At 31.3% G+C, this 14,525-nt stretch overlaps 2 protein-coding genes and 2 long non-coding RNA genes across 4 annotated transcripts; 2 read left to right on the top strand and 2 right to left on the bottom strand.

The window, feature by feature from the left end:
• Positions 1-422: 422 nt before the first annotated feature.
• LOC123692078 lies at positions 423-2,383 on the bottom strand. Its single transcript, XR_006751476.1, has 3 exons — positions 2,013-2,383; positions 1,053-1,086; positions 423-606 (listed from the first exon to the last, which is right to left on the bottom strand). It is a non-coding gene; the product is annotated as an uncharacterized LOC123692078 (long non-coding RNA).
• A 1,198-nt stretch (positions 2,384-3,581) lies between these two features.
• LOC123692084 lies at positions 3,582-4,393 on the top strand. The gene is made up of 2 exons (XR_006751482.1): positions 3,582-3,776; positions 3,875-4,393. It is a non-coding gene; the product is annotated as an uncharacterized LOC123692084 (long non-coding RNA).
• A 7,505-nt stretch (positions 4,394-11,898) lies between these two features.
• Positions 11,899-12,762, top strand: LOC123692066 (ribose-5-phosphate isomerase). Its single transcript, XM_045636704.1, has one exon. It carries the CDS (start codon positions 11,899-11,901, stop codon positions 12,691-12,693), a length of 795 nt encoding a protein of 264 aa, XP_045492660.1. The 3' UTR covers positions 12,694-12,762.
• A 539-nt stretch (positions 12,763-13,301) lies between these two features.
• On the bottom strand, positions 13,302-14,525 carry LOC123692071 (caltractin-like). The gene is made up of 3 exons (XM_045636712.1): positions 14,321-14,525; positions 13,862-14,228; positions 13,302-13,491 (listed from the first exon to the last, which is right to left on the bottom strand). The coding sequence occupies exons 1-3, from the start codon at positions 14,321-14,323 to the stop codon at positions 13,328-13,330; spliced, it is 534 nt and encodes a 177-aa protein (XP_045492668.1). The 5' UTR covers positions 14,324-14,525; the 3' UTR covers positions 13,302-13,327.

The following is a 14,525-nucleotide window of genomic DNA, read 5'->3' as shown; positions in this document are numbered from 1 at the left end:
ATAGAAAAAATTCGATTTAATACATAGGTACATATTCTATAACGGTACGCTCAAACTGTTAATCTACATTTAATTTAGATTATTATTTGAAATACTAAGTAATGTAGAATTTAAATCACATTCATTCATGTTTTCCTCAGATTTTCGATTTTCTCCGATTTTAAGATTTTCTTATCAGAGTTTTCAATTTTAATGTAGTTAAATTTTATAAGAGACAATTAAGAACATTCAAAAATAAAGTGTCACGTATTTTTTTTAAACGACGAATGACCTAAAACGACGTAATCGCGGACGAAGTCGCGGGCAACAGCTAGTTATGAATAAAAAGGCGCCCCGGTATTGAGTTAAGTACTTATATTTTATAGATTTTGTTAGAAAATGTAGAAATCTATCATTAAAAAGAAAATAACAATTTGAATAAAACTGCTGTTGTATTTCTTAGGTCAAAATTCAATTTATTTGTCGTAACCTAAATTAAAATTTTCACTTTAATAATTATTAATCATAATTAAGTACTTATTTATTGGTGTACACAATATTGTTTTCATTCTCATGTCCATTTCCAATATATAACACATCACAGTCGCTATAATCGATTAATTCTTCCTGAAATATTAAAAAAGTATTAATAATGTAATAGACAAATTATTAAAAAAAATATTTGTTCTTTTTTGTGAAAAAAAACATTCAATAAAATAACTTTCTTTAGTTACTAGTTATAACATTTTATACTTAAAAAAATTGAGTAATATTTTTAATTTCTTATTTGAATAAAATGCACCTTCGCTCGCGGGGTCAAAATAAATGACATGACTAATCCTTGGGGGTAGAATTTATCAAAATCTTTAAAAGATGCCTAAATCATTGTTGCAATCAGCTGCATGCCAAACTTATGCCTGCCTTATCGGTCCAGTAGTTTGAGCTACGTTCATAGATAAGATCACCTTTGCGTGTCATATATTATGTTAATTTCTCTGGCAAACTCATTTAACAGTTTAAATGTTTATTAAAAAATTTATGTGACGTGAGCAGAGGTATGTATATTGACTTACATAACATCCGAAAAGGAAATAGCAGCATGTTCTACTGAAAAACAAATGGGAAAGCGTGTGAGTAATGACAAAAAGTACTCCTAAGGGCTGATTTTTCAATCCTTGGTTAAAACTTATTCATCGAATAACGTATTAAACTACTATTTCAAAAATGTGTTCTAATAATTGTCCGTAGGTATATGACAGTTTACAGGTGACATTTTAAAATGTTCGTGTAATTTTTAAACAAGGATTGAAAAATCGGCCCTTAGTATAATAAGCAAAACTGGTATACCTAAGGTATATTATACAGGGTTACTTGTAAAACACCAGCAACCTCGCAGGATAGCTAACATCATTAGTTCTACGACTTTTGGCATAACACAATAAATTATTTTTAAATGATTTTTTAAACTTTTATTGTACCCTCCTAACATTTGTAAGTCTATGTCTTATTCATTATCGGATGGACGACCCGACGCCCCCTTCCCCCCCTCGTTCGCTTCTTGTTTACGTAATTTTTGGGAGGCGTAGAGTTTATAATATTCAAACGGAAAATTAAATGAATATTTATTTTTGTATGAAAATAAAATCTAACAAATTATCAAAAGTCGTAGAACAAATATTGTTAGTTATCTTGTCTTTCGAGGTTGCCGGTGTTTTACAAGTAACCCTGTATAAAAATAATTAGTTACATAACTAATAGGTATTATAAATTCGATATTAACTCTAACTGCTGTGAATAAGAAACAGACAGATCTGTCTGTCTATATCTTATTCACTCCTCAACCACTTTGTATGAAATTTGGTACAAAAATAGTTAGATAGGTACCTGAAAAAATAAGTTTTATCCCGGAAAACGGACGAGAACGGGAACTAACTACATATAAATTTATAGCCTATCGGTACACTGTTAAAATAAATATTTAAAAACAAGTTACCCTTAACAATTAGACTAATGCTATAAAAAAGATTACTTACTATACTTTTGGATCTGCTATACATATATTTACGAGGAGCAATAATACGACGAACGATAATAAAAATTGTTTCATTTTAGAATAAACAATTTTTCAATCAATAGTGGGAACTACTGAACCGTGTTGCGTAAGTACACTTAATATTATGAATTTCAACCATAAAATGTTCGCTATTTATTATAATTAGACGAAATAATGTGTTAAATGTTAATTTATCCTTATGTGAATTATTAATCTGGACGACGCTGCCGTGGTTGAACTTGTGTCCCAAATCTAGATCAAAAATATTTCAGTCAATAGTAGGAACTACCGAAGCGTGTTGCGTACACTAAATTACAGAACTATGAATTTCCACCATAATTTTTTTCCTGTTTATAAGAATCAGACGAATTAATAATGTGTTAAATGTATAAATTTACCTTTATGTCTGGCCGTCGGCCGCGGTTGAACTTGTGTTCGACCAAATATTGAGCAAACTTCAAATAAAACCAAAGAATATACTACTCACCTTCGGCGAGAATAAAACTAACAAGTGACAACAAGAGAACGATTTCGATAAGTTTTTTTTTGGTGAGTTCTTTAATGTCGGGAGAAGGATATTATGAAGGAAACTTTACGAAAGGGGTTTGAAACTTTTTGTATGGACGCTGGCATATCGACCCGCCGCCATTTTGATTTTTTTTCAAAATCGCGGCGCACGATTAAAGTGGTATGTATGGATAGAGGACACATAGACGAACAAAAAATGTCTAATAACATAGTACCCTAAAGCGTCACATTACCGAGATATTTGGAGGTAAATATTCACTTATGAGTACGACAAACACTAAAAATAGACTTATTACGTGTCTATATGCATAATATTATCTCCAACTAATCACTCCCAGGTAGATTATTATTATTACAGGAAGAAAGTAGGTATTCATTACATTACTTATATTTTTATGTAATGTTTGTATGTTTTTATGTAATGGATCTACCTACTTTCTTCCAATAAACTGTTATTTACCTCCAAATATCTCGGTAATGTGACGCTTTAGGGTACTATGTTATTAGACATTTTTTGTTTGTCTATGTATCCTCTATCCATACATACCACTTTAATCGTGCGCCGCGATTTTGAAAAAAAATCAAAATGGCGGCGGGTTTGATATGCCAGAAAGTTTCAATGCCCTTATTGGGCGTCTCATCAAAATAAAGCTACTCACGGAAAATTAGCTTGATAGTAACACAGACTAATAATAATATACTACGTATACAACAGACGGTTCACTCCATACAAAAAAAGTTGCACTATGAATTTGCGCAATTAAAGCGCCAGTGGGGAAAAAACGTACTACATGTTCGATTATATCTCTTGGTCTTTTGCTTTTAACACACTAGATGGCACGTTAAACACAGACTTGAAGTTCTTTTCCTTCCAGAGCCACTAGATGGCACTAATGTAAATATATGTACACGTACCTTTTATTTTCAAGTCTGTGGCGTCAAGTGTCAATCAACATAATAATAAATAGGTAGGTACCTACTAAACTCGGATTTTTAAATAAACAAAGTAAACTGAGTTATTTAGTCACAGAGTACATTATTATGACTGGTATTTAGTTCAGTTTATTTACGAGATTCTGTCAAAACCAAAACGAGAAGCTTTGTTTGTTTTCGTTTTTAATTGTTGACTAATATTTTAAAAATAAGTGCTAAATATGGTTTATGGATGAACTGTGAGGTTATGTAGAATCTACAGGCAGAAAATAAGCTTTATATGGTAAACTGATATTTTCTCAGAACATAAATTTTTACAAACATGATTTTTAATGATTGGTTTATGGATTTGTAACCCAATATAAGATTGTTTTATTACAGACTTATTGCTTACGTTCGCAATAACAAATTTGTTCAAGAGAGGAGAAGAATTAATTCATCCCAAATGTAAATAATAATACGATTCTCCACAAAAACATTGTAGACACAAGATACATTTGCTACTAAGAAGGATATGGGATCATGAAGGATTTCATCTGTTTTAATACCAGTAAAATGGAATGAGCGCCGTGGCCGTGACTGTGTTTGGTACATAAAGAATGACAAACATTCAACTTGAAATTATGAGTGCATTACGGGCAAGGGCACAATAAGTTGCCCTTTGACTAAGATGTACTTAATTTTAAGGAACACGAAAATGGATGGCTAGAATAATCGCATACATAGTATTTATTTCTAGTCTGTAGTATAAATAATCAAAGACTACAAAATATAATGAACTATGTCTTTTATATTAATTCTACAGTTTACAGTGTAGTGTGTAATCTATTGTATGTGTGCGTCTAGAATATATAGTCCTGTTGTTCTACAGTTTAAGCAGTTCAATACAAGCTTACAGTCGAGTCAAGTGTTTCACTAACCACCAACCATTGCATGGCAACCCTGCCAGTTTTGTAAATTGTAGTCTACCTAACCTGACTGTTGGTTTTGATTTGTATCACACAAAAAATACTATACCAAATTTCAAGAAATAAGAATTAAATATTTGATTAAATTTTACTACTATACAGGAGCTTATACATGAAACATGACCAAAGCAGGGCTTTGGAGAAAGTGTGTATGGACAAAGACCACAATACATATGGTGCGGACAACTGCATGAAAAGCATGCAGTAAGAGACATTAAATAAATAAATAAATAAAACACATTTATTGTCAAGATCACAACACGAAATACATTTATAAACAAAGGAAAAACAAAAAGAAATAAAAAGAAAAATAATTAAATAAAAATAATCTTATTCCTAAGAACTGTAATGTGGCAGTGAGTGACCTGATAAATGGAGCCAACTCAGTATATGATGGCAATGTGATTAATACCTTACCACCACTGATTTTCAGTGACCCCAAGTGACTATTGGAGTTTCAGTCTAGAATTGTATATAATGATAATTTAACATGAGTATATTATGTGAAAGATATATTTCTATTAATATGATAGATACTAATAAATAAATACATCAGTTAAAACATGTAATATAGGTAGCTGGTAGATATAATATCAGTATGTAATTATGTATATACTTAATGTAAATTAATAAAATGAAATTATGTATATGTTACCGGAAATGTATGAAATCAAGGAATTGTATACAAATCCTAGTGGTTTAAGGACGCTGTCACAAATCTGCGTTACTCAAATTTAGGTATCTAACGTCGCCACGTGGTTCGCGGGAACATCACGCTCACGTAAACATAGCGCATTCCATTTTATAGACCATCTTCATACTTGATATTATTTTTAATTTATTACGAATTTTAAAAATTCATTTTTATACTTTTATTAGTAACTAGGTAGGTACAATTATTGTGATAAGTATGTTAGTAACTAACTTTAAAAAAGTGTGTGTTTTACAAAACCTCTAGGAATTGTATGCAATATCTAGAAGCTTTTTAAGAAATGTTTAAAATATGTATTTTTTTAAGAATTATCATACATATTATTATGTTACCGGCAATGTATTAAATCCGGCATTGTATACAATTCTTAGAAAATATGTATGTATGTTATATGTATGTTATTCGAAGTTACGGTCCGAATTAAATAAATTAGATTCGTCACATTACCTAGGAAATCTGAACTTTTCCTAAGGAGCAAACACATATTTTGCAAATGTGGATGGTTTTTGGGGAAGCTATTACCCGAGGTCAAAACTAAAATCCAAGATGGCGCCGACGAAAATTTTACATCTTTTCGTCATGGGTGTCATTTTCATGGTTTTTGGGGTAGCTATTAATCAATATGAGGTCAAAAGCAAAACTAAAATCCAAGATGGCTCCGACGAAAAATTTGACATTTTTTCGTCATGGGTGTCATTTTCATGGTTTTTGGGGTAGCTATTAACGAATATGAGGTCAAAACTATAATCCAAGATGGCGCTGACGGCTGATGAAAATTTGACTTTTTTTCGTGATGGGTGTCATTTTCATGGTTTTTGGGGTAGCTATTAACGAATATGAGGTCAAAACTAAAATCCAAGATGGCGCCGACGAAAATTTTACATGTTTTCGTCATGGGTGTCTTTTTCAAGGTTTTTGGGGTAGCTATTAACCAATATGAGGTCAGAACTAAAATCCAAGATAGCGCAAACGACGATTCCTAAACATTTATTTCAATGCTCTTTAAGATTATTTCTCTCTCTCTCTCTGATAGTATATAAGAATTCGACTATACAGGGTGCCCCACTATCGGTATACTAAGTGCTAAGGGACTTGTAGTTTTGCAAACCCTAATCACGTAAAAATACTTAAACAACAAAATTACATCAAAAATATTTTGCTAAATTTTTCCTGAAAATCCATGTTTTCTTCTCTAACTTCGTGCAGCCGGCATATACCGTTTCGCTAATGTGATTATTTTGTCTATGAAAACATAATTAAACGATAGCTCACGTGCGGGTGACAAAGTTGGGCGGGTTGCATTTACGGGGTGTACACAAAGAGTTTTATGAATTAATCTAATTGAAAAAAAAGATACACCTGGCATTTTATAAGTATTTTTTACGTACTTAGCGTATGCAAAGCTATAACCTATACAGAGTGTGAGTGGGACAGTCTTAAAAATAATTTTAAAGAGATACATCATTTAAAGAGACACACCTAAAACCACAAAAATGACACCCATGACGAAAATATGTCAAATTTTTCGTCGGCGCCATCTTGGATTTTAGTTTTGACCTCATATTGGTTAATAGCTACCCCAAAAACCATGAAAATGACACCCATGACGAAAAGATGTAAAATTTTCGTCAGCGCCATTTTGGATTTCAGTTTTGACCTCATATTCGTTAATAGCTACCCCAAAAACCATGAAAATGACACCCATGACGAAAAGATGTAAAAGTTTCGTCGGCGCCATCTTGGATTATAATGTTGACCTCATATTCGTTAATAGATACCCCAATAACCATGAAAATGACACCCATGACGAAAATATGTAAAATTTTCGTCGGCGCCATCTTGGATTTTAATTTTGACCTCATATTGTTTAATAGCTACCCCAAAAACCATGAAAATGACACCCATGACGAAAAGATGTAAAATTTTCGTCGGCGCCATTTTGGATTTAAGTTTTGTCAAATTGCTTTACCCCACCAATCCGTTCAACAACCCATAAAAAAGGGGATCTCAGTCAACGTAATTTTTAAAACATAATTTTAAATTACAAATAATTTGAATATGAAACTTATACAGTTTACTCTTACTTATAAAGTATCAAATATTTCAAATCACAAAAACGACAGTGCACGCACAATAATCTTTTTCTTATTCGTTTTTATTTTTGGGACGAGGAGCGATACACCCGTCCTTCCAAGAGCGCTTCTGAGCGCGGTCTGACGACCCGCGAGAGCAAAATGTATGAAGAAATCGACAAGTATTTTTAATTTAGCTAATAATTGAAATAAAATTTTGATTTAGATACAAAAAAATTATCATAATCTATAAAGGACTATATATCCCTCAATAATGTATAGGTAAGAAGATAGATTAGGCTTTTACTTTTCTTAAAATGGTACCGTTTTAGACCCCATTTTTTTGCATTTTATGCGATTATTGTGCTGGGAAAATCGTATTTCAGCGACAATTTTGTATAACGTCGTACAATTTTTATAAGATGAACGTAGAGCTGAATATATTATCTTTAAATTAAGATATTACTATGTTCTCACGTGTAATTGCTTTAAGTTAAAATGGTACCGAAAAACAGCGTGTTTTTGTAAAAATCCGTAATAGCACCCTTAAGATCCGAATATAAGTCGAAATGCAACGGCGTGATAATAGAATGAGACCAATTTTATAATAAACTAGCAGTCCGCCCCGGCTAATAACAATATGTTCATATTATCTTACTAATTAACATTTCTTAAATCAACTTATATTCAATCAAATCAAATTTTCATTTGGTAAGTAATCAGTCCCCTCGTCCTGCTGACCCCGTGTACATGTCGCAGTCGGATTGTATAATCCGCCGTATTACAAACGGCCGGCATTTTGTAATATGCCGAAATTCGTCTTTTTCAAAAATTCTACAAAAAGACGGTCGCGAGCCGACGGAGCCCCACGAAGTGGGGCTCCTATTTCTGTATAGTTTTAAAAAACACGAACCTAACCTAACCCACCCCCTTATCCAAACCAAAAAATTCTGATTACGAATTTTTGGCATATTACAAAATGCCGGCCGTTTGTAATTCGGCGGATTATACAATCCGATTGCGACATACATACCCCTCGTCCCGCGTACCTTCCAATATCTTAGATGTTTTACATTTCCGATTGTTAGTTAGGAAATGTATAGATTTCCTAGGAAATGTGTACTATAAAATGATTTATTTCACACATTTCCGTGCGATTTTAGGAATTACATACATTTCCTAGGAATTTTATACAATGACGGATTACATACATTTCCGTTAACATATACAATGTTTGTAATAATTAAGTATAATGATAAATAGGCAGAAAATAAATGTCTATATAATGTTATGTTATAACCAGTAAATAAAATAAATATTTAATTAAAGTTTATGTGTAAACTGTAATTCGATACAAATGCACTAAGGGTTAGAACAGGATTTTAAAATATGTTTCCGGTATTGGAAACGAAAATTATTAATATTTGTCAAACTGGTTAATGGTGGTGGAATGCAGTTGTTCCAACACAGTGGCATTGTATCGAAAGCTACCCTTGAAAGCTGCTGAGTGGTGCTTGGGTATGGACAGCTGTTTACAGTTTGCAGACCTGGCTAGGTAGTTTAAGGCACTTCGTTCACCTACCCATAAGAATGCTACAGCAAATGTGATGCTTCCTTGTGGATTATGTATATCTACAGATCACCCATATTTGGCAATCTCGCTTCACCTAATGGCCTTGTCTGTTCAAGCCGAAATGAATTAATTACCTACTGCAAAAATTAAATAATTTAGATTACCTGGAAAGGACAAGGAAAATAAACTTTAAACAAGTGTTCGACCGATTATTACCAAGTAGGTAAATAAATTAATGACAAGACAAGGTAATCAATTAATGCTAATAATTTCCTAAAGAAAACATTTTTTTCAAAATTTTCACATAATAGGTACTTAACTAGGTACTAGACTCAAAAGTTTATGATAAGTCAATGAATGATAAATAGAATATGTTTAAGTAAAATGAAGTAGTTTATTTTAAATATAAGTAGTTTATTTATAAATAAATTAATCTTATAAATTACCAACTTTCATTCTGCGGCTTCAACCGTGTGCCTTATTCAATCCCTGTTCCTACCCCTTGAATCCTATTTATGCAACAAAATTGAGATGTCCTTTTTCAACGTAGGTATGTACATTGTACATATATCGAATCCCGTCGATTTCCGTCAAAATCGGTTCAGACGCGTGCGGGAATACCTATTTTCTCGTGGTCCCACTATTTTGTCCTACTATGACGGAGTAACTTTCGTATTTATCTACAAAACAGAAATTATTTGATTGTTTGTTTGTTTGTATTGGATAGGATCCGAAACTACTGGACTGATTTGGACTGATTTGAAAAATTCTTTCATCATTCGAAGCAAAAATTATACCTACCTGATGAACATAGGCTACTTTTTATAACGGGACAAGTGATAACTGCGTTAAAAACAACCGACTTCAAACTTGCACTTGCAAAATTTACAAATACCTACAGACAAAAATGCTCATAAAATAAAAACTACTGGGCCTATCCGAATAAAATTTTTATGGGACCAATTCGACACCATCCCGCATCGAACAAAAAAAGAATCACGTAAATCGGTTCAGAAACCTCGGAGTAATCGGTGTACATACATAAAAAAAAATATACCGGCCGAATTGATAACCTCCTCCTTTTTTTTGAAGTCGGTTAAAAATACTTCATTCTTATGGGAATCGATGTCGAAATATTTAATTTTAGGCGCATAAAGAAAAAAAACGCAAAGGATCATTCAAAACCTTTTCTACGGTTTAAATCTCAAAACTTTTTGGTTCATACTTCATATAAAGGTAATCTGATAGGATTATTTAGAAAATAAAACAAGATGACGTAGGTAGGTAGGTATTTAACTTTAGTTTCGATTTATTATCATTATTGATGATTTCTTGATATTCTTAACGACGCGGTTGGCACAGTTGTAAAGTAACTGCCTACTGAGCCGACGGTCCCGGGTTCGATCCCCGGTCAGGGCAAATATTTGTGTGATGTACTTGATTATTTGTTTTTGGGTCTGGGTGTTATCTATATATGTATTTATAAAATATTATATTATTTGTATACGTAGTATATTATTATTAGTCTGTGATATTATATTTATCGTCGTCTAGTACCCACAACATAAGCCTTAATTGAGATTACTGTGGGACTAGGTCGATTTGTGTAATATTGTCCTTTAATATTTATTTATAATTTATATATAATTAAATGTGACTAGAAATAATATACTTACTACGGTTTAAGTATAGGTTGTATCGTAGTATATTATTATTAGTCTGTGGTTGTATATTATTTTGTAATGAGATCTTGCAATCAAATATTCACACAATCTCGCAAGTTTTCCGACAATTCATTTTTCGTATGAAAATTATCAATACACTAGGTACCTACCTAATATAGGCCGCTACAGGAACGCAGTTTGTAATAATTTATAACGGCTATAACCCATTTACAATATTTTTATAGGTGGCAAAGGCAATGAGACTATGTATTAAAAACGTAGTATATTATTATTAGTCTGTGGTCTGTGATAATATTATTATTAGTCTGTGTTAAAAACGTGAAAAGTAACGTAAAAAGTCTGTAGTGCCATCTATTATTCGTTTAGCATCGCCAAATCGGAGGAGAATAACTTGTTTATAGTAGTTTCATGAGATGGCGTTGTTTTGAATATAAACTTTTCTGTAAAATTAGTTAAAATCGAGCGAAAATGAAATTAAATAGGTAGGTTCCATTTACAAAAGTATGTAAAAAATTATAAAAAGCAATGAAATTGCAATTAAATCTAATTTTATTTTTTGCTGGTTAAAATGATACACTTAGCGGCATCTATTGGTAGTCGGATGGCATTAATCCAGTTTTGTATGTAATGAACCAGACATGATAGTAATCAAGTGCAAAAATGGGCGATGGATCCTGAACTAGGTATATGCGATCTCTATTAACCCATTCAGCCCCGAGCATTGCATGCATTTGGCAAATTCATGGTTTATTGCTTATAAAAATTTGCAAATAAGACAAAAGTTACCCAGAGACTAATGCATAATATTTAAATATATTTTTCTTCTCAACAATTTTCATGTAAAGGCTTCGTAATGCCCGATCAACAATTCATTTTATATGTATATTAAGAATATATTATTTAAAAGTTAGGAGATATAATCCCCAAAACAGGCTTAGGGGAAACAAAATTACACAGGTTGGTATCACTGGCAAGTGTCATTTGTCATAGTCTTTAATATGATGTTTTTAATTTTGACAAATGACAATCGTTAACCAAAAGTCCAAAGTTCCAAACGTAATTAGCTGTGGTAATTAGGTACACCGTAGCTGTGCACCGTAGTGAAGAGAAGAACGTATGAATGAAATAAGAGCTAACATCATAAAAACTAATTATGTATATACTATAAAATGCGATTGTTTAGCTTTATCAACTCAATGTTTAAGTATAGTCTATACTCCATAAATAATAGAGTGTTAACTTCGGTACTTCATCTGTACCTACTGGCTAAGTACATAATATGGGCTGCATCGTTTTGATAAAACAGGTAGGTATATATCAGTATAAATCAAGGTATATATATTTTTGTAGGGCTAAAATTATCATTATCTAATAATAGATGTACGAATGGTACGAATGTTATCAAGTCTTTTGCTAAGAGAATTACGCACTTACTTTGGTAAAAGAGGATACGTAACGATAAATCATAGCAATAAAACTGGGAAAATGTCGCTCGAACAAGCTAAACAGGTGGCGGCTTATCGTGCTGTTGATGAATTCGTAAAAAAAGACTGTATTTTTGGCGTGGGAAGTGGTTCCACTGTAGTTTATGCAGTACAGCGTCTTGCAGAAAGAGTCGAATCAGAAAATTTAAAGGTAGTTTGCATTCCAACTTCATTTCAAGCGAAACAATTAATCATAAAACATAACCTCACCCTAGGAGAACTCGAAACTAATTCTGTTATTGATGTTACAATTGATGGAGCTGACGAAGTTGATGCTAATATGACATTGATAAAAGGAGGAGGGGGCTGTTTACTACAGGAGAAAATTGTTGCCTCATGTTCTAAGAAACTTATTGTTATAGCAGATTTTACTAAAGATTCTCAGAAATTAGGAGACAGATATAAAAAAGGAATACCAATTGAAGTTATTCCTATGGCATATGTGCCAATAAAAAATAAAATTATTGGAATGTTTGGCGGTGAAATTAAATTACGTAGTGCAATTGCGAAAGCAGGGCCGGTAGTAACAGATAATGGAAACTTTTTATTGGACTGGATGTTTACAAACCAAGATATGGATTGGGAGAAAGTTAGCACTCAAATTAAAATGATTCCTGGTGTGGTTGAAATTGGACTGTTTGTTAAAATGTGTCAAAAAGCATATTTTGGACAACCAGAAGGCACAGTTGTTGAACGCATGGTTTAATGTTCCTACGTAGAAATAAATATTATCTAAATGAATCTCTTTTTTACAATATAACTTTTGTACTTTTAATCTTATTTTTTTTTCTTTTAATTTCCCCTTAAGATTTATGTAATAATTGTCTTGACATCATCTATGACTAAATGATTCTAGAATGCATGGAAAATATGCAATGTTAACATTGCATATTTTCGACTATGTTGCAATAAGAATTTAAATAGAATTAGAGATTCTTAATTTTAATTTGTTTTGGAATAAGATAAAACAAAAGTCGTGGAATATCTTACAGATCACAAAATATTTATATTCTTATGTATACTTCTCATTAAATTTTGCATAAAAATAAATATACATTTAATCCTTCAGAAAATTATTTTATAAAACAAAGTAGAATGTATATATAATGCAAAACTAATGATTATAATATGTACATTTTTAAAACAAATGCTGACATTAAAATTACTTGAAGAAAATGAATAAGAACAGTCTTTCATAAAGCCATGAGTTATCAATAAATTAATAATATTTGTCCCCAAAACAGAGTTCTGATAATCAGTTTTAACACTGGACTCATTATCAATATTTATAATGTGTGCTTTATATTCCTTTGTGTGCTTAAATTATATTATAAGATTGTCTAATAGAGACTTGTTTTCTTCATAATACGTAAGAATTCTTCTTGATTAATTTCTCCATCACCATCTCTATCCGCTTCATCTATCATTTCATGTAATTCCTCATCTGTTAAATTTTCCCCCAATTCTTTTGCAACTCGTTTAAGATTTTTAAATGATATTTTTCCTGTGGACAAATTATTGATTCAAAATAAAAAATTCAAATTCAAAATTATTTTACTTTAGGAGTTTAAAAATGTTTGACAATTTCTTAAATCTATATGAAATATACTTGTACAAGAATTTATCAAAAAAATTGCATGATTTGTACAGTTCTGGTTGGCTAAAATATGAATAATCAATATTTTTGATTGATAAAAATAGGTACTGAATAGTCAGAGTGAAAGCCTAGTTATTGGAAAGTTTGCTATTCAAAATTTAGCTATATCTAATAGACAACAAAATGATATTAAATATTAAATATATTGAGTAAAATTTATATATCTATCTACTGTTCTACTTTATAATTTACTCAAAAACTTTTTTTTTCGCTTTACCTGTTTCATCATCATCAAACAGTTTAAATGCTTTCATTATTTCTTCTTTTGTATCCTTTTCAGCCATTTTTACAGTCATTAATTCAAGGAAATCTTCAAATGATACCTTTCCATCACCCTTGTCGATTTCAGCAATCATTTTTTTTATTTCCTCCTTTTTTGGTTCAAAACCTAATGCCCTAATAGCCACTTTTAATTCCTTAGTGTCAATTTTTCCAGTGTTTTCGGTATCAAATAAATCAAAAGCTTCCTTGATATCTCTGTTTTGCTCTTCTGATAATTCAAATCTAGGACCAGATTTTTTTCGAACAGCAGGTGGATTATTAGCATTAATTGGCTTTTTCGTCCCAGTATTTACTACCGTCGCCTGAAGATAATTAAAAAACTAATGAATTCCCATAAAAATATCACTAGCTTTTGAATAACAACGTATTTTAATATAATAAAGTAGGTACCTACCATTTTCTGTGTATTTCAAGTTCAATAATATATTATTATAAATATAGAAAGTTCTTTATAAATTTTATACACCACTTCTAGATATTTTTAGATTTTACAAAAGTTATTGAATATTTTTAAATTCAAACACAAAATCAAAACAAATATCTTCAATAGTTTCTATAGATTAAAAAATCAATATTCCGTAGATAATAAACTTCAAAAT

This window comes from Colias croceus, chromosome 5, assembly GCF_905220415.1.
Source record: "Colias croceus chromosome 5, ilColCroc2.1".
Lineage (NCBI taxonomy): Eukaryota > Metazoa > Arthropoda > Insecta > Lepidoptera > Pieridae > Colias > Colias croceus.
This window is presented reverse-complemented; position numbering and strand designations above follow the sequence as displayed.